Source organism: Myotis davidii, unplaced genomic scaffold, assembly GCF_000327345.1.
Source record: "Myotis davidii unplaced genomic scaffold, ASM32734v1 scaffold534, whole genome shotgun sequence".
Lineage (NCBI taxonomy): Eukaryota > Metazoa > Chordata > Mammalia > Chiroptera > Vespertilionidae > Myotis > Myotis davidii.
The window spans coordinates 4,787,363-4,807,424 of NW_006286678.1; the positions used below are offsets into that span (position 1 = coordinate 4,787,363).

The following is a 20,062-nucleotide window of genomic DNA, read 5'->3' on the forward strand; positions in this document are numbered from 1 at the left end:
CCCCCCTCTCTCCCCCCATCCTCTGTCCCATCAGCCTCTATCCCAGGGGTGGGAAAACTTTTTTACTCCAGGGCCACATGGGTTCTTAAACTGGACTGGAGGGCCGGATCAAAAGCATGGATGGAGTGTTTGTGTGAACTAATATAAATTCAAAGTAAACATCATTACATAAAAGGGTACGGTCTTTTTTTTTCAATAGTTTTATTCATTTCAAACGGGCCGGATCTGGCCCACAGGCCATAGTTTGCCCACAGCTGGGTTAAACAAAGATCTTATATGCATGTATGTATTACCTATGGACACAGACAATAGGGTGGCAGGAGCCTGGGGTGGGATGGGAACCGGGTGAAGGGGAGCTATGGGGGGAAAAAAGAGGGACATCTATAAGAATGTTAAGATTAATATAAAGATTAATAAAAGAAATGGTTAAGATTTTATGTTATGTGTATTTTTTACCACAATTGGGGGGAGAAGATCTAGCATGATTCCAGAATTACGATACATGCTCAGTAAAAGTTTTTTCCCTTTCCTACAATGCTCTGAGAAGGAGATAACACTTCTGTGGTATTTCTGCCAAAAATGCTTAACCTGAATTAATCATAAGGAAGCATCAGATAAATTCAAACTGAGGAACAGTCTACAAAATAACTGACTTCCTCAAAAATGTCCAGGTCACGAAAGATAAAGAGAGTCTAAGGAACTCTTCCAGATTAAAGAAGACCAAAGAAACAAGACAATTAAATACAATGCATGGGCCTGGCTGGTGTGGCTCAGTGGTTGAGCATCAACCTATGAACCAGGATGTCACGGTTCGATTCCCAATAGAAGCATATGCCTGGGTGGCAGATTCGATCCCCAGTGTCGGGTGTGCAGAAGGCAGCTGATCAATGATTCTCTCTCATCATTGATGTTTCTATCCCTCTCTTCCTCTCTCTGAAATCAGTTTTTTAAAAAAACATTTAAAAATAAAAAAATAAATGCAATGCATGAGTCTGAACTGAATCCTGGACTGAAGGGAAAATATAGCTGTAAAGGACATTATTGGTGCAATTGACACCATTTGAATATGAATTGTGAACTAAATAAATTGTATCAATGTTAAATTTCCTGATTTTGACAACTAAAGTACAATTATAAAGAGAAGACCCTTGCTTTTAGAAAACATATACATAGCATTTAATGATAAAGGAGTATGTCCAACTCACTCTCAATTGGTTCAAAAACCAGTGTGTGCGTGTGTGTGTGTGTGTGTATAGACATATATATATATATATGAAGAGAAAGATAGATAAGGCAAATAGGAAAAGATGTAAATAATTGTAAATTTAACCAAATATATATAGAAGTTTCTCATTCCATAATTGCAACTATTCTTTAAGTTTGAGATTATATCCAAATAAAAAGTCACCAAAAACAAGCTCCCATCTTAGTGTTACAAATAAAGTAAACTGGCATATTTCAAAGTTTTAACACTAGCTCCAAAAGATACTCCACATAAAAAGTGGATTCTGTAGGCAAGTAAAATTGAAACTAGCTTGCTATCTGTGATTGCCCCCTCCCAAAGGATCGGACCGTACAAGAACATATAAAGATTTGTAGATGTCCTGAACTAAAGAAAACTGTTTATCCCAGCAAGCATTTTCTGAGTTTTTGATGACTAAACATTTCTTACAATATTAATATCAGCAAAATTAGTATTCCAGAGAATGGAAGGGGCTAACTAGCTTGAGGCAGCTAGTGGTAAAGCAGGCAATGACCAGGCTTTCTGAGCTGGGCCTCCTACATTGCTGGCCTTGAATAGTTAGCTATGGACCAAGTACAGATTTTCTCTGTGCTAACCAGCTTCTCTGAAAACTGACCCTGCACCCTGGCCTTGTGCTCTCTACCTGGCCGGACTAACCAGTCTAAACTATGGAGCTGTTTAACACAAAAGCAACCACAAGAAGGACTCCAGAAACACCATAGCTCCTTGCTTTGTAAGTGTACTATGTATTATATTTATTGCAACTTGTTCATTTCATTTATTACTTTATATACTCATTCTCTGAACACAAGGATTACCTCATCACTATATCCCCAATGCACAGTGCCCGACTCACTATAGGTCACCAAAAGTGTATATTGAATTAACCAATGAATAATTACCTCTGATCCCAAATACGATTTGCCTTGTATTAATTCAGGTGCTGCATAAGCAAGACTCCCACAGCATGTCTGTAGATGGTAGTCCTTGTTACCCTGCCGATAAGATAAAAATGAAACACTTATTAATTATAGCTCTCCAGAGAATTAAAACCTTGATAATCATTCTTTCAGCACAAGCAAAGAGAAGCTAGATGACGAATTACCCCAAATAATAAAAAACTTCTGGGGCCAACCCAATATTCTCTGCCTATATGCATGCATGCATGTGTGGTTTCACCTTCTCTGGATTTCCAATACCATCACAGCCTGGCACGAACAAAATCCTTTTCCCCTGAGTGCAGCCAAGTCAGTTCATACTTCCCTAGACATCCATTTGCATAATAATCAGCTTAGCATACTTCCAAGCATCCATGTCTTCCCACCCCTAAGTACTCAAGGAAAAAAGATTATTTCTTTACTGGATGCCATCTCCAATATCAAACCTTTCCTGTAAATACAGAAGAGCTTTCTTTTTCCTTAGAGAGAAGAGAGCAATATGTTACACAGAACATTGCTTTGGGCGTCTGGTTTCTAGTCTCAGTTGTAACACCAATCACGACCTGAGCTTCCAGATCCAGCAAAATGAGGAATCTGCTCAGCCTCCTCGGCTCTCCCACAGAAATATCAAGGCACAGTGAAAATGACACTGCTGCCCCACACTTGCCGTACAGTTCTACAACTGGCAAAGGATTTGTGAAATTGTGAGGCTGCATTTACAACTGTGACAACATGCCCAGAAATGAGCTCTTCAGCAGAAAGCTGAGACAATCCTTTCTCTGCCCACCACTGCTTTTTCAGATGGTGTCTGTGTGTGTCAAATCTGTGGCAGCCACAAGCAAAGGCTAATGGAGTCTGTCACAAACATTCTCCACTGCCTCCTGTGGAGAACATGGCTTAAACCAGTTTATCTGCTCAAAGTATGTTTTATCTTTATATACCTGTCAATCAAAAAAAAGCCTTCTATCATTTGGTGTCAAGACACAAGGCTCCACTGACAATTTCTGAAGTACCGAGGGAAGGAGAGAAAAATCAGAAAGAATCAGACATTCAGCCGGAGGGGCAAAATCTGATTCCCTGTGCACCGAGCTAATTCTGATTGGGGCAGGAAATAACCGTGGGCTACAAAGGGCTCAGATAGGTCTGCAGTTCCAGCATTCTTAATGAGTGCAGACAGCTCATTGTAGAGACTGTGAGTGCCATCATTAGAGAACTCAGGAGGCAGCCTCCAACAGGCAGCCACACAGGAGCTCTGATGCAGACAGCAGAAGTGGAAAGTTCAAAGTCACCTCAAAGAGAAGGCATGCTAGAAAATGCCAGTCTCAACTGTGGAGTGCAAATTAAGAAAACACATAACAGTATAAATTTAAAAGCCCATATGGACTTTTTCCTTCTTTTATAAGGAAATGGGACCATCTCTCAAAAGGTAACTAACTGTTAGTTATATAACCATTTTGGATAACAAAGAATAGATTTGCAATAAATTCCCAAATTCCTGTAAACAAAGGCATCATCTAGTGGCAACATACTCAAACTGCAAACACATGATCAATTCAGCATTCATGCTGTGATGGCCTCGTAACACTGCAAATTCTCTCAGCATACCCATGGGGTCTTTAGCAAGACCAACCCTGGACCTGGTGGTTCTCTATCTTGGTTATGTGTCAGAGTCATTTAGAGAACTCATAAAGGGATGAAATTTAACGTCCTTCTCAATGGATACAACCAGGCTCAATAAATACTTAGTGGAAGTCAGTGCAAGATAACACACCTTAGTGTGCATTTACAAAAAAAAAAAATAGATGAATTTTTATTTCTGCACTTACCTTGGGTTTCGCACAGAGCCCAAAGTCAATCAGCTTTATTTTATGATATTCATCAAACAACAAATTTTCCTGGAAAAACAAAGATCTTTTCATAACTATAATGACTTCCTTATAACACATCCCACCTCTAGCCATTTCTAAAAACAATGTAAGGTTTTTATATTTAAAAACTTGGGTATAATAGAGTGAAAATCATTTTAAAAAAGAATGAAATGACAAGAAGTATAGAAAGGGAGAGAGGAGAATGTTGATAACTATATCCCACTTCCCCTCAAGACACATTAGCATAAACCATTTTCTCCTTAGTGCTCTAAGGTTTAACTACAAGCAAACAATGTATGCTAAAGGCAAATTTAAACAAAAGAATGAGCTCCCATCTTAGGGTTGAGTATAAACAATAAGAAAAGGATAGTAACACTGCCATATTTTGTTGGGCCGTTTCTAGGTCCCTGACCCTAGTACCAAGCAACATTAATATCCATGTTCACCACCATTCACATTAGTCAGAGCCTGCAGTCTTAAGAGTATTCACATTTTTATTCTGTCCTTGAAAAGTAGTCTGCCCACACACTGAACTGTTCCTGTCTGAGGCGTAATGGAATGAAAATTAAAGGAAGATGGGGTTAGAAAGAGAACTGGATGGAAAATATTAAATGACAATATACTCAAAGAAAGTACTTAAAACCCTTTTTTCCTAGAGATAAAATTCTGAAATTTATATTCCATGGCTGATTACAAAGACATTTATAATGTCACACCCAATTGGCAGATAAATAGAATGTCAATAATAAGTCCAATGAAAACCCCTACCAGAAGTCAAAAGGAGGTTGGGGGGGGAGTGATATATTATAGCGGGGGTTGGGGGGAGCAAAGATAGATTCTAAACAGGAAGAACCTAGTCATAACAAGTAAATAATGCTGAACTCTCAGGTGACCATCTAACTGTGACAGTCACTTACCGGTTTGAGGTCCCTGTGAGCATAGCCCTGGCTGTGCATGTAAGCAACTGCAGAAACGATCTGACGGAAGACAACACGGGTCTCCTCCTCCGACAGGCGATCCTGGGAAATTATGTAGTCAAACAGCTCTCCTCCAGGGCAATACTTAACAGCAACAGAATCACACAGATATTGTTACTACTTACAAAACTCAAGTCAGAGGAATTGAAAATAAAAAACATACTTCAGCCCTAACCAGTCTGGCTCAGTGGATAGAGCGCTGGCCTGTGAACTGAAGGGTCCCGGGTTCGATTCCAGTCAATGGACCATGCCTGGGTTGCAGCTCACACCCCAGTAGGGGGCGTGCAGGAGGCAGCCAATCAATGATTCCCTCTCATCATTGATGTTTCTATCTCTCTCCCTCTTTCTTCCTCTCTAAAATCAATTTTAAAAAATCTTTTTAAAAACATAGTTCACTTAGAGATAGTAATTAAACTAATAAGCAAGGGAACTGAGTGAGGCATATTAAAAAATACACTCTCAGGATCAAACAAATCAACAATTATTCCAGAAAAGAACAATAGCTCTTGATCTCAAGCTTTTATTACCAGTAAGTAGAAGTAGAACCAACTACCACTAATTTTTAAGTTCATTCGGGGTTTTATATTTTTATGGCCAAGTATTAAAACCCCTTCTCATCTTAAGGCACGTACATTTAGTGTAGTTATCTGAAACCAAAAAACCCAGCAGCAATTACTGCTTCTCCATCCCGAAGACCAGTGATTTTAAGTCTGTACACGGAGCCCAGCTCTACAGAGGCTCCTTAGAGGTTGTGGAGAATGGACACCAGAGCACAAAGCTTTCGGCTTTCCATCCCTTCTCCAGAGCAGCTCCATGTTTCTGTAAACTGGGGTTTCCACTTAAGGCTTCATTTTACATTAGCAATTAAAATTATACTATCATAGTATATAGCCTCCGATCTCATAGTTCCATGTTTAGAAATTGTTCCTACAGATATACTCTCACAACAAAAACAACACATGTTCAAGATCATTCACTACAGTAGCACTGTTTGTAACAACAAAAGGCTGGAAACAATTCAAATATGTTCACACTATGTAAATTATGACACAGGTATAAAATGGAATTCTATGCAGCCATAAAAAAAAAGTCTTGCCCTGGCGAGTGTAGCTCAGTTAGTTGTCCCATGCACCAACAGGTCGCTGGTTCAAGTCCCAATCAGGGCATATGCCCAGGTTATGGGTTCAGTTGTGGGCTCAATACTCAGTAGGGGGCGTGCAGGAGGCAGCAATGGATATTCTCTCATTGATGTTTCTTTCTCTCTCCCTCTCCCTTCCTCTCTCAAAAACATAATTTAAAAAAAGCTCTTCATGAACTGAAATGAAACAATCTCCCGTATTAAGTGAAAAAGCAAGGTACAAGAGTATATATTGATATTGTGACTTGCAAAAAGCATTCTGCTGAACAAAAGAAGCTAAACTCAAGAGTACAGCCCATATGATGCTATTTGTATAAAGTTCTAGGATAAATAAAACTGATATGTGGTGACAGAAATCAAATCAGTGGTTTTTGAGAAGAGCAGTGGGTGGATGAGGTTACAGGGATTAACATCAAACTTTTCCTATGTGATGAAAATGATTTATACCTTGACTGGGGTAGGAAGTACATGGATGTGTACCTTTTTCAAAGTGTACACCTAATATGTGCATTTTATCATATATAAATTATGCCACAATAATCAATCTTTTTCACTGCTATCCAATAAGATTTACATTAAAAAGCCTACTTTACATTTTCAAATAAAGAAATACAAAGTAAAGCAAAACAAAAACATCAAAAATCTCTATAAATGCACATAGACAGTTTCCAAGCTAAAATGTTAAGGGGAAAAATACAAGATACAGAATAATATGTGACCATTTGTGTGGCAGAACCCAATAAGCTATACACACATACATATGTATAAAATATAAATAGGCATTTGTAAGTACATGGAAAATCTATAGGAAATACAAGAAACGTAAGTTATTTACTCAGGAGGGAAAGAAACTGGCTGACAGGAATACAGAAGAGAGAGAATTTTACTTTTTAATATATACTCTCTTATACCTTTTCAATTTTGCCCTAGGTTCATGGGTTTTTTGTTAGTGTGGTTTTGTGTGTGTGTGTGTGTGTGTGTGTTAAATATTTAATTTGGACAAGGGAATCAGCATTTTAAAAAGACTTTAAAATCACCACTATTGACCATGTGGGTGGATCTACGGTGTAATAAAAAGAAAATGGTTCTAGGTCCAAAACTTCCAGCATTATGAATTTTAAAATGTGCTTTTAAAACAGAGCTAATCTGTGAAAATGATGTGCAGTTACAAATTATTTGGCTGAGACTAAGGAAAATGAAACAAGAGATGAATGATGCAAGATCTAAAAAACTTTAAGTAAGCTTCAAGCCAAAAAGGGCAGGGAAAACTTAAACGAGTTTGGTTTGCATAATACATATGCTGAAGGCTTGTGGGGTGAATTGAGTTCTCCAAAAAAGATATGCTGGAAGTCCTAAAACCCGGTACCAGTAAGCGTGACCTTATTTGTAAATAAGTTCTTTGTAGATGTGATCAAATCAAATAACATCATATTGGATTAGGGTGGACCATTTGAAGACAGAGGCAGAGAATGGAGCGATGCATCTGTAAGCCAAGGAATGCCCAGGATTACCAGCAACCATGAGAAATTAGGAAAGAGGCAAAGAACAGATTCTCCAGAATGAACCTTGCCCACACTTTGATTTCAGATTTCTGGCCTCCAGAACTGTGAGACAATAAATTTCTGTTGTTTTAAACCACCAAGTTGGTGGTAATTTGTTACCATACACACCATATAAACTAAAATGAATCCTTCCCCCTAGGGCAGTGGTCAGTAAACTGCGGCTCACGAGCCACATGCGGCTCTTTGGCCTCTTGAGTGTGGCTCTTCCTAAGCCTTAATTAAGTTAATAAAAATGCACCTACCTATATAGTTTAAGTTTAAAAAATTTAGCTCTCAAAAGAAATTTCAATCGATGTACTGATGATATTTGGCTCTATTGACTAATGAGTTTGCCGACCACTGCCTAGGGACAAATTCTAACATATTCTGTCTATTAAACCGCACCTCCCCATTAGGAGTATATTAGAAAGGGTACATTTACAATGAATCTCCAATTTATAATAAATGCCTATTTGATATAAATTGTTATAGACAGAACTCAAACAGGTAAAGCCTTAACATTTATTCTAATATTTCAGGTGAAACGTACTTTTAACAATTGATAAAGTGAATGGAAATGGTATGAATGTTTGTTCCCACCCAAAATTCATATGTTGAAATCCTAAACCCACAAAGATGTATTAGGAGGTGGCCTTTGGGAAGTGATTAGCACATTAGGGGGAAGCCCTTATGAATGAAATCAGTGCTCTTAGAAGAGGCTCTAGAATGGGGGTACGGAGGGGGGGGGCGGGGATCAGAGAGGGTAAAGGAGGAATAAACAGTGATGGAAGGAGACTTGACTTGGGGTGGTGAACACACAATGCAAAAAACAGATGAGGCATTACTAGAATTATGCACCTGAAACCTATATATTTTAAATTTTTATTTATTTATTTGAGAGAGAGCGAGAAAGAATCAAAGATTAATACTAAGTAGCAAAAGCAATCAACAGCCTCAAAACAAAGTGTTCCACAATACAGAAAAATATAACAAAACCTATTTGTATGTGCATAAAAAAGGCCTTGAGGGTTTTATGAAAGGCAAACTTAATGTGGATTGATAGCCAAAGTCCTGAAAATTTTTAAATCTCGATTCCCTTAGAAGGTTTGCATTCCAAACAAAGAAAATGACAGAAACTCTACTTAGTGTGCATGCCTGAGCTACCACTTTTATTCTTAGTAATGTTCCATAAGAATGTAGGTGAAAGGTATAAAGACGTTCACTGTCTCAGTTTTCCAATTTTTCTAGGGGCTTGAAATGTTTCAAAATAAAAAGCTGGTTGGGAAGGAGGATAAGCCAAGCTGAAGGAATTTCAAAGTCCATATTAAAGACAAAACAATATAGATATCCATAAAGTAACATGTAAAACTTTATTATAAAAAGGGACTCAATCTAATGATCTGTGGCTTAAGATCCAATTATCTAGGGCCATGCAACCAGATGTCAGGTCTTGACAAAGAATCAATTGTAACTTTGACTATTTTAATATGATAATCTTTTTTTTCTCTTTTGTGAAGAGTGGGAGTCGGATAACTAAAACCCTGGAAGTAATCAAAATATTATTAAAGTGCTAGGAAGTAATTAAAATAAGCATAACAACAGAAAATATAAAAACAAAATTAGAGCCCTAACCGGTTTGGCTCTGTGGATAGAGCGTCGGCCTGCGGACTGAATGGTCCCAGGTTCGATTCCGGCCAAGGGCATGTACCTTGGTTGCAGGCACATCCCCAGTAGGGGGTGTGCAGGAGGCAGCTGATCGATGTTTCTCTCTCATTGATGTTTCTAAGTCTCTATCCCTCTCCCTTCCTCTCTGTAAAAAATCAATAAAATATATTTTTTTTAAAAATTAGAAAAAATAAATTAATGAATTAATGTTATAACACTGATGCTTTAGAATAAATTTTGAGTATCAGTTTGGTAATACACTTCGTAATAACAATACACATTTTGTTTGCTATTTAAGTATTTGTAGTATTCATGTGAATAAGTCATACTAAAGTTGCAACTGAAGTTTACATTGTTTAAGGAAATTAATTTAATCAGATTTATAATCACTGATTTCATTCATGAGGGCTCAAGAAAAAATGTTTTTAATGCCTTTTATTTGCTTAGTGAATATATTATTGAGCTCAATAAACAAAAATATTGAAGAAGAGCCTGAATTATCAGTTGAAACTAAACCATATGAAGGATGATACATTGAATTAGGGAAAAAAAGACCATTCAGGGTGAGTACAAATACTGGATCAGGCAGTGATGGCAAACCTTTTGAGCTCGGCGTGTCAGCATTTTGAAAAACCCTAATTAACTCTGGTGCTGTGTCACATATAGAAATTTTTTGATATTTGCAACCATAGTAAAACAAAGACTTATATTTTTAATATTTATTTTATATATTTAAATGCCATTTAACAAAGAAAAATCAACCAAAAAAATGAGTTCGCGTATCACCTCTGACACGCATGCCATAGGTTCGCCATCACTGGGACAGGGTATAATAGACTCAAAAAGATCATCAAAAGAGACAGATTTTCCCTCAGTATAAAAACAAAAAGCTTTATGTACATTATAACCAAGATCACAAATTGAATGAGCTGCATTAGGAGGTAATGAGCATCTCAATCCTGGAAAAAAAGGCGGATCAAGAAGAGGAGGATTTCATTAGAGAACTACTAAGGTTATTTTGGATAAAATTCTAGGACGTAAGATCTACCTATACCATAAAATAGGTAACACTGAGTTAGAGTATTTGAATACCAAGAAAAATCTTCAAGACCATGAAACAACTGCAGAGAAATGGATCCTTCAGGTTTCATACATATGCCACTGCCTTGCATTACAATTAAGGACAAAGTAACCCCTTCCCTCAGACTGCTTTTTAAAACCTGCCAGTTACACAGAACTGGCAATTTACAACGCTAGAGAAATATTATTCTAATAATATTATTCTAGAACATTATAACAAATTTGGGTTTCAATTCACAAAACTGATGTATAAATATTTTTAAAATAATTTTAAACTTACCCCCAGTGCATTTTTATCCATGATTTTTATAGCTACCATTTCTCCAGTAAGGATATGGCAGGCAAGTTTGACCTTTGCAAAGCCACCTAAGTGTAGGAAAATTATGAAGAGATAAGCAAGACTAACCCAAATATCAATAGCAGAGCAAACTGAGAACTCAGGCACAAACACTATTCCATATGCTTTCAAAAGGCTCTTGGAGGATACACACACACACACACACACACACACACGTATGTTTATGTCTGTATACAGAATTCCACCCCTTACACCACCTTCATTCACTACTATCAGCCTCGACCAAGTCACCATCATCTCTAGCACTGCTCACCTGAATTACTGCAAGAACCTCCTAACATCTCTCTGCTTCTGCCCTGGCCCTTTTCTACCCAATCTCTTTACAACCAAGCAGAGAGGGTGACCCTTAGAAACAAAGATCAGATCACTCTCCAAATGACTTTTATTCTAAATAAAATGACTTACAAGGCCTCTCCTACTATTTTTCTCTCCTTTGCTCCACTTTTTCTAACTAAAGTAGGTTGAAGAATTTTAAAACGATGTAATTTAGACTAGAAAGCGATGACTGCCCAAACACACTAGGCTCTCAAATAGTTGATCTATCATCTCTCCCCAAGAAAAAATAACAATTACCTGTCCCAATAGTTTCATATATTTCATAGTATTTGAGAAGCTCATCATAATCTTTCATAGTCCTGCTGGAAGTTTACTCAAAATTACAAAAAGAACCTGTAAAATAGAAATAGTACAAGATCAAAAAAGGAACTAGTATGAGATTATGTGCTCCACTCTTGTACTGCAAATATAAGTAAGTCTTGGGCACATAGATGATACTGGAAAAACTGATTAGCCACATGAAAAAACACTGGATTCCTATCTCCCACCATATATAAAAATCAATTTCAATCAAGTAAAGACTTAAATATGAAAAGTAAACCTTTAAAACTTTTAATAGAATACTGTCATGATTTCCTGACAGAAGGGGATCTTTTAAAGTGCTAATTATAAAAATTCCATTAAACAATGTTAAAATTAAAAACTTCTGCACATCCAAAGGCATCATTTCAAAAAATCATAAATGTGAGAAAATATTTGCAACACTTATAACAATTGATTTTTATACAGAATACATAGACTCCAAGCCTACAATACAGAAAAAGGCAACCAAAGAAAAAATAAGCAAATGAAATACAAAAGCATTTCACAAAGAAACACAAATAACCAATAAAAAGATGGGAAAAAATGCTCAACTTCATTAGTCATCAGGGAAATGCAAATTAAGATTCAATAATATACAATTTTAAGATTCATACACTGAGTGGCCAGATTTAATGACCGGCCAGGTTATTATAACCACCCCATCAATTCAATGAAGTGAATTAGTTATGCAAATAATAATAATAATAATAATAAAACCTTGAGACTATTTGCTTAGGAAGTTTTCAATATTCAGTATTTTTGGAAGTGTCAATGAAGTACTGATGGAGTGGTCATAATAATCTGGCCGGTCATAATATCTGGCCACTCAGTGTATAATACATATTTTATTAGTATGCTTCACATATTTACATATACTCTGAAGTATATATCATATACTCTTAAGTATATATCAAACAATATATAAAAATTTGTTGTAAAAGTCTTAGGTAGTTATTTTATTCTGTCTTCCTGAGTTTTAAAATTAAGTAGAATTACAAAACACTATAGGATCGAGTAGGCCTCACCCTGATACTAGCTTTGTCTTACTTGCAGAGGATATGCTCTTAGTTGAGTTTAACTACAGATTAGCAGTGTATTTTGCAAAACTAGTCAGACTATTAATCTGAATTTTCTTTTATTCATTCATTTATTCACACATGTGATTACTGAGCACCTATGATGTGCCAGACCCACACTTGGCACTAAAGCTATAAGGGAGAAGAAACAAAATGTGGTTCCTGTCCTCATGGATCTTGCATTCTAGAAGAGAAGACAAAAGGCAAATCAACAGACAATAAAATTATTATAATTTTTAATAAATGCTGGGAAAGAAATAAGCAACAGTGGTTAGAATGAGTCACTGAGAAGGTAATATTTAAGCCAAGATCCAATTCAAAGGATGAGAAGTGAGAAAAAGAACATCAGCCCGGCTGGTAATCAGACTGGATATTCCTACCAAAACTTGAACAATGTTTCCAACAGGACCTGGACATGACCGTGTAAACAATGTTTCTATACAAAACTGTGAAAATGACAGTGATCCTTTATTTGACTTACTGCTGCTTTCTCACCAATGACATCCTCAGCCCCACTGTATTCTAAAATACCCAAATGCTGAAATGCCCCAGTTCTTTGATAGCTTTCCTAATCCCTTCTTAAAATCACGCAGCATAAGCCCAAATCCTATAAGCCCCTTTCAACTCACTCTCACTGAGACACCCAAGGTCCTAGGGAGAATGGTGTCTCCTGCAGCAGCAACTAAAAACACCTAATGTTTTTTACTACGGATGTGTTCTTAGTGGTCTTTGGTTGGTAAACCTTAACAGTTGTTGGCACAAAAAGAATAAGAGGAAGAGTATTCCAGAAAGAAGAAATTTAGCTGCAAAGATCCCAGAGGAAAAAAAAGTTGACATGTACTGAACTAAAACTGCTTTTAGAGGTAACAGCAAATGGAAATGTAGATTTAGAACTGGGTTAGCCATATGGGAAAAATAACAAAAAACATTGGATTGTCTCCATTTCACACATACACAAAATCAATTAGTGTAAAGACTTAAAAAAGATAAATCTTTACAATGTAGACAGCTAAGGCCTTACCCATACAGGCTAGGAGTGGAAAGAGGAATAGGCAGAGAAAGAACAGTTAGAAAACTAAGAATAAGAATACGGTTTCATGGAAGCCAAGAAGGAAGAAAAAAGTAAAACTATGAAAAGAAAGTTTCGGGAAGTATATTTCTAAATAAATTTTCTAAAAGTGCCCATACATAGGTCAAGTTCAGGACTTGAGTAGGTGCTACAAAGTGGGGCTCTCTTTATAAGAAGACAGGGGGTGAAAGGTGAACCTGCACAGAAATGATTTCTCAAGGGACTCTTGTTCCTAGAGGCTAATGCAGAAGGCCAAAACAAGATTTCAACCTTGGGAAGAGATGCCCCCACACCCCTTAGGTAGACAAACAGGAATCAGAGGGGCCCAGGAAAAAGGAGGTCACTGAGTCAGGCACAAAGACTCTTCCATATAGCCCAGCACAGCACACTAGGGCTCTAGATAGAGTTCACAAAGGGGTTTGAGGCAAAGACCCAGCTAGTGATGAGATCCTCCTCCGCCTGGCCTGTCTCCTGTGTACAAATCTCCCTCAGTGACCTAGCGGTGGATTAGCTCCGGCAGCACAGAGTTCAGGATGCCAGGACCCCATTCTCGCTAACAATCTGAAAGGCTGGGCACAGTCAACTGGGACTTGGGAAGCAAAGTTCCACCTGGAAAGAGCAGAGCTCATACATCTTGATCACTGCCTCTTGGTAGCTGAAACGTGGTGCTAGTGCTCATTTCTAGAGCCAGGGAGTCTCCCTTCACCAAAGGCAGAGTTCCCGCAAGCCCGCTGAGGGCTCTGGGGTGGCTGGGTGGCCAGCATGACCATGCTCACTACCTTCAAGTTCTCTGTTCTTTATCCTGTCTTACCTAGAGCTGAGTGATCAGCATGTTACTAACCTACAAAGTCCTGACTTTGGAAGACCTAGAGTGTGAGTTCAACCTCAGCAGTACAGTGGGTTTATAAAGGAAAAAAAAGATGGAGTAATTGGCAAGGTCCTTACTACAGTGAGGATGGGTTATCTTCTTAAGTTGAGGTGGAGAAAAAAATGAAATGAAATTATCAAAAGCAAAGTTCCGCCTGGAAACATCACAGAGGGACAAATCGATTCTCACTAGGCACCTAAGGGACAGGATTAGAAATGTCCTTAACAGCAGTACTAATTCAGAAATCCTGGAAAGGGCATTTGTCAGTGCTGCAAATGTGCGAATGAAATAGAACCACAGCCCCCACACCCAAAAAGAAGAAATAAGACTAAGAAATTTCAAAACAGTCAATAACAGCAGTAAAGGTACTGGGGTCAACACAATGCTAAGAAATGTTTAGGATCCTGATGACAGCGAAGAGAAAGAGTAGGGGATCGGAAATGGAGGAATGTCAGGCTATAAATCAAGCACCACAAAAGATATTTTTTAAATGTCCTTTTGGCGGGGGGGCGGGGGGGAAGGGATAGAAGAGGGTAAAGGGGATAAATAGTGATGGAAGGAGACTTGACTTTGGGTGGTAAACACATACAATATACAGATGATGTATTATAGAATGGTACACTTGAAACCTATATAATTTTATTAACCAATGTCACCCCAGTAAGTGCAATAAAATTTAAAGAAATAAAATATCCTTTTAAAATGCCTAAAGCACTCTGATTCCATAAATCATTTTACTCAGAGATAAAAGGTAAATTATTATCAGCAGTAAAAAGTCTTCAAAAATTTAGTTAGTGAATAGAGCACTAGAGCAGAAGCTGTGGAAAGGAAAAATATCAAAACTCAAGAAAAACAATCAGCTTTAAAAAACAACTGGTTTTAGTCTCAACATCAAAGCTGAAATACCAAGAAAGATAAAGATCAGGGGCAAAAGACATTATGATCCAATAAACAATATTAGCCATTTCCTAGGAAGGGGTGGCATTGGACCAACTTAATAAGTAGGCTGACCTTATAATCTAGCTTAACCTGCATGAATGGGGCAGGAAAACAGCAGAAGCACAGTCAGGTCCTCAAGCTGATGGAAAGTTGGTGACATAAAATGAAACATTTCTGCCAAAGCCGGTTTGGCTCAGTGGATGGAGCGTCGGCCTGCGGACTGAGGGGTCCCGGGTTCGATTCCGGTTGAGGGCATGTACTGGGGTTGAGGGCACATCCCCGGTGGGGGATGTGCAGGAGGCAGCTGATCGATGTTTCTCTCTCATCGATGTTTCTGACTCTCTATCTCTCTCCCTTCCTCTATGTAAAAAATCAATAAAATATATTTTTTTAAAAAATGAAACATTTCTGCTTCCACTGGAGTGGCAAATGTTACTCCAGGCAAGGAGATACCACAGAGGACAAAATCAATTCTCACTGGGCACCTAAGGGACAAGATTAGAAATATCCTTAACAGCAGTACTAATTCAGAAATCTCGATTCTCACTGGGCACCTATATCCTTAACAGCAGTACTAATTCAGAAATCTTGGAAAGGGCATTTGTCAGTTCTGCAAATGTGGGAACCACCCCCCAATGCCCCCCCCAAAAAACAAACAAACAAACAAACAGAAATCATAAGACTAAGAAATTTCAAAACAGTCAGTAACAGCAGTAAAGGTATTGAGGTCAACACAATGCTAAGAAATATTTGGAATCCTGATGACAGAGAAGAAGAATAGGAGATTGGAAATGGAGGAATGTCAGGCTATAAATCTGTTTGGAAAGTTGTCTGCTGTAAAAGTGGACTATCAGGTTCACTAGAGAGCCAATCCCCAACTAATGCAGTACTGCAGTTTCAGAACACAAGGGCTAAAGAGGAAACACAAAGGGAATGAAGTAGGCCTTAGGAAATACAAGAATCTTAATTGCCATTACTGCCCGTCTAAATTCCATACAAGGACTGGGCTGTTTCAACTTGCCACACAGAGAGAGAAAGCAATTGGTAAGGTGTAGGAATTCACTTCCTCTGACAAGGGATATAACAGTTTCATAATTAACTTCTTGACAGATTTCTCCCAAATGACTTTTGAACTTCCAGATCATGGGCTCTAATCAACTAGCAAACATCAACTTTCATCAATCTAAGATTGAACCACACACCTTCTTTTTTACTTTCTTACATTTTCTTTATATAGTGGGGCCTTGACTTACGAGTGTCCCGACTAACGAGTTTTTCGAGATATGAGCCATCTCTCAGCAGATTTTTTGCTTTGAGTTGCGAGCTAAAATTCGGGTTACGAGCCAGCTTTAGATACCCCACCGCTAGTTGGCGCAGCGAACGTCACAGTGAACACCACAACATTAGCCCAGCATCACGTGTCTCACTCGTTCACTTTTTGATTTGACATACGAGTAATTTGAGTTACGAGCTCCAGCATCGTCACAGAACGAATTAAACTCGTAAGTCAAGGCCCCACTGTATACCCTTCCCTTACCTCAAATTAAACTGTCTTTGCATACTACTTATGTGGGCCTGCATTATATCTATCAATCCAGGGAACATCATTTTTGCTACTGAATAAGAAAATGTATTTACACTGCAAACAGCTATAACGATAGATTTTACCTGGTTTTTAAATGTAGGTGTGGAGCTGGGATCCTCTAGTGTTTGGAAATACTGAACACAGAAAAGACTTGTGATTGGAGTAATACAACTTTATAGCTGCTAAAGGAGATATATAACCAGTCAAAACAAAAGGCAGCCCCTCAAATGTAGATAATGAAGAAGGAAACTAGACCCCAATCAAACACCTAAATGTCATTCTGAGTGTGGCTAAATAGAATTGGGAGGGGAGGGCGAGTGGGAAGAGATCAACCAATGAACTTGTATGCATATGCATAACCCATGGACACAGATAAAGGGGTGGTGAGAGCCAGGGGAGGGGGAGGGAGCAGGCTGGAAGAGATTAATGGGGGAAAAAGGAGGACCTATGTAATACTTTCAACAATGAAGATTTTAAAAATAAATAAATAAAAGTTTAAAAAAAGAATTGGAGGCATACATAATTGAGGTCTTGGATTTCTCTGAGGAAACAAGAAATTGCCTAGAATGATAATAGGAGGAGGTCTATCATTAAATTTTATAGGACAGCAACAAACTGGGGACATTTTCTTTTTAACATGGCATTATTTAGGGCCTAAAGACTATGCTATTCATCGCTGAGTAATACATTTACCTTACCTAGTGAGCTTGGTCAGACAATGATTCTGAGGATATTTCAAATGAGAAGTAGAATACAGAATAGCTTATTATGTGCCTCGTAATACATTCCATTAACATTCTGTCCTGCTCCCTTGCAGAGGCTCCAGGGAGCACCAGCAAAGAGACATTCATGCCTAAAGGTGTTAAGGGACTGATTTGCTCATCTCCTTGATCCACAGTAGACACAATGGAAATATCCACTGGTGTCATAGGTCCATGAAGGTGCAATAAGGGCATTTCTGGTTTCTTCCACACGACATGGTAAAGAGAAACCAAAATATGAATAAAAAAAAATCACTGGCCTCTGAGCAAAACTCCAGGCACCTCTAATACACCCCCTCCTTCCACCTTCCCCCATCCCACAACCAAAGAGAAATAACAAAGGTGAAGCTCTAGAACAGCTACTCATCCCTCTTGGGATGCCCCCTTGGGGAGCGTCCCCTTTCCCCCGGGTTTCCCGGTGCGAGCTGCTCCTTTTACCAACACAGCGCTGGTGCATATTCCCCTTTGGGCGTGAGCCTCCGGAAAGCCACTACTCTGGGAAAGTAAAGGGAGAGGAAGGAGTTGGGCTGTGGGGAAGGGGTGATAACACAGTTCACTTTCCTTTTTTACTGAACTGCCCCAGTAAACTGAGTTGCACGAATAGAAATAACTGGAAACCCTTCCGTGAGTTTCTTTCGCAGAGACAAGGTCATGGGATCGCGGCACGGGAATTCACATCTGTTGCAGCCGCCTGGATGGCAAACGCTCTGCCTGCCCCGACTTTATTGCAGGTAAGTACGATCGTTATCCCCACTCACAGAGGAGAAAAGCGGGGGGTCGGGAAAGCTAGAGATCTCATCCAGGGAACGGGACCCGTAAGGTGGGGGCGCCGGTAAAATTCCCAGCTGGGAGCAAACGGGGCTCTCGCCGCCGTCCCCCCGCCCTGCCGGGACAGCGGCGGGAGACACTGACCTGAGGGGCGGAGGACCGGGCAGGGCGCGGCCGGACACAGGGACAGAGGCGCCCGCTTAGGGTCCGGGCGAAGCTGAGAGGCCAAGAGTTCCTCCGAGCCTTTCAGATCCTGCGGTTCACGCCGCTTCCGCCCGCCAAGGGAATCAAACCTCCCGGGCCGGAAGGGGCGGGGCGCGGCGGGGGCGCGCGTGCGTCCTCGGACCGGAAGCGGGAAGTGCTGGTCCGGGAGTAGGCGTGGCAAGTGGCCCCTGGGGCAGCTGAGGTGAGTCAGTCTGCAGACTGGGGTGAGCCTCCCCACGGATGGAGGGCATATTGAGAGTCTCTGAGTGGCGTGGACGTACCAAGTTCCCACGGAACTCAGCTCTCTTACGCTGTGTCCTGAAGTTGATCTGCAAAGCGGTCGCTACTAGTCACGGTTCTCATCCGAGTCCTCCCCTCCAGATCTTACTAAAAGGTGTTGCCACGAGGAATAAATCCCCCCCAGAGACCAAATTGCCCCATTGGATAACTCAAGGTACCGTAAATACCAACCCGGCATCATGATTGAAGTCTTTCTAATACATTTTACTGTTTGGTCATTATGTGTATAAATGGTCATCGCTGTATAAATTACAATTGTAGTGATAACTTGGTCCAGGAGGAAAAAAAATTATAGCCACAGGAAAGAAAAAATATTAAGTATAAATATATGTGTGTGTGTTTTTATATGTATTTTTTAAATAGACTTATTTTTTTTTAGAACAGTTTTAGGTTCACAGCAAATCAGAGAGAAGAGATTTCTCCTAAGCACTTGGCCCCCACACCTGCATAGCCTGGATACAGAGATTTCCCCTAAGCACTTGGCCCCCACACCTGCATAGCCTCCCCAATAACAGTATCTCCTACCAGAGCGGTACCTGTGTTACAACCAATGAACCTGCATTGACATATCATCACCCAAACACCATCGTTTGCATTAGGAGTCCCTCTTGATGTTGTACATTTGATGAGTTTACTTTAGACAAATGTATGATGACAGGTATCCACATTGATAGTGTCATGCAGCATAGTTTCGCTGCCCTAAAGATTCCCTGCTCTGCCTATCTGTGAAGCTGCCGTACAAAAGGGTGCTGAATAAAAGATTTTCAAGTCAAAATATTCCATTCAGACAGTATTCTGTGGAATAGAAATACGAGTAAGGAGAAAGGAGAGGGGAAATAAGCAAGTGTTTAAAAACAGGTTGTGTATTTTTGTTTATTATTTTTATGTATTATTTTTTAATAGATGATTTTAGGTATCAAATCACTTGACTATTTTTCCATCCACTGGATGTTACAGCTTTACTTTGAAAGTTTCACAATAATCCAGCTTTAAAAATATATTCAGAGGTGGGCAAAAGCAGGTTTACAGTTGTGAGTATGTAAAG

General features: G+C 39.2%; 1 protein-coding gene across 1 annotated transcript in view; it reads right to left on the reverse strand.

Moving 5' to 3' along the window:
* Nucleotides 1-18,786, reverse strand: part of MELK (maternal embryonic leucine zipper kinase) — a 61,722-nt gene extending 42,936 nt beyond the window's left edge. Inside the window, 6 exon segments of the mRNA XM_015560460.1 lie at nucleotides 2,146-2,238; nucleotides 4,008-4,076; nucleotides 4,967-5,110; nucleotides 10,731-10,816; nucleotides 11,382-11,477; nucleotides 18,658-18,786. Of these exon segments, the coding sequence (XP_015415946.1) occupies nucleotides 2,146-2,238; nucleotides 4,008-4,076; nucleotides 4,967-5,110; nucleotides 10,731-10,816; nucleotides 11,382-11,439 (450 nt within the window). The 5' untranslated portion in view covers nucleotides 11,440-11,477; nucleotides 18,658-18,786.
* Between the last annotated feature and the right edge of the window lie 1,276 nt (nucleotides 18,787-20,062).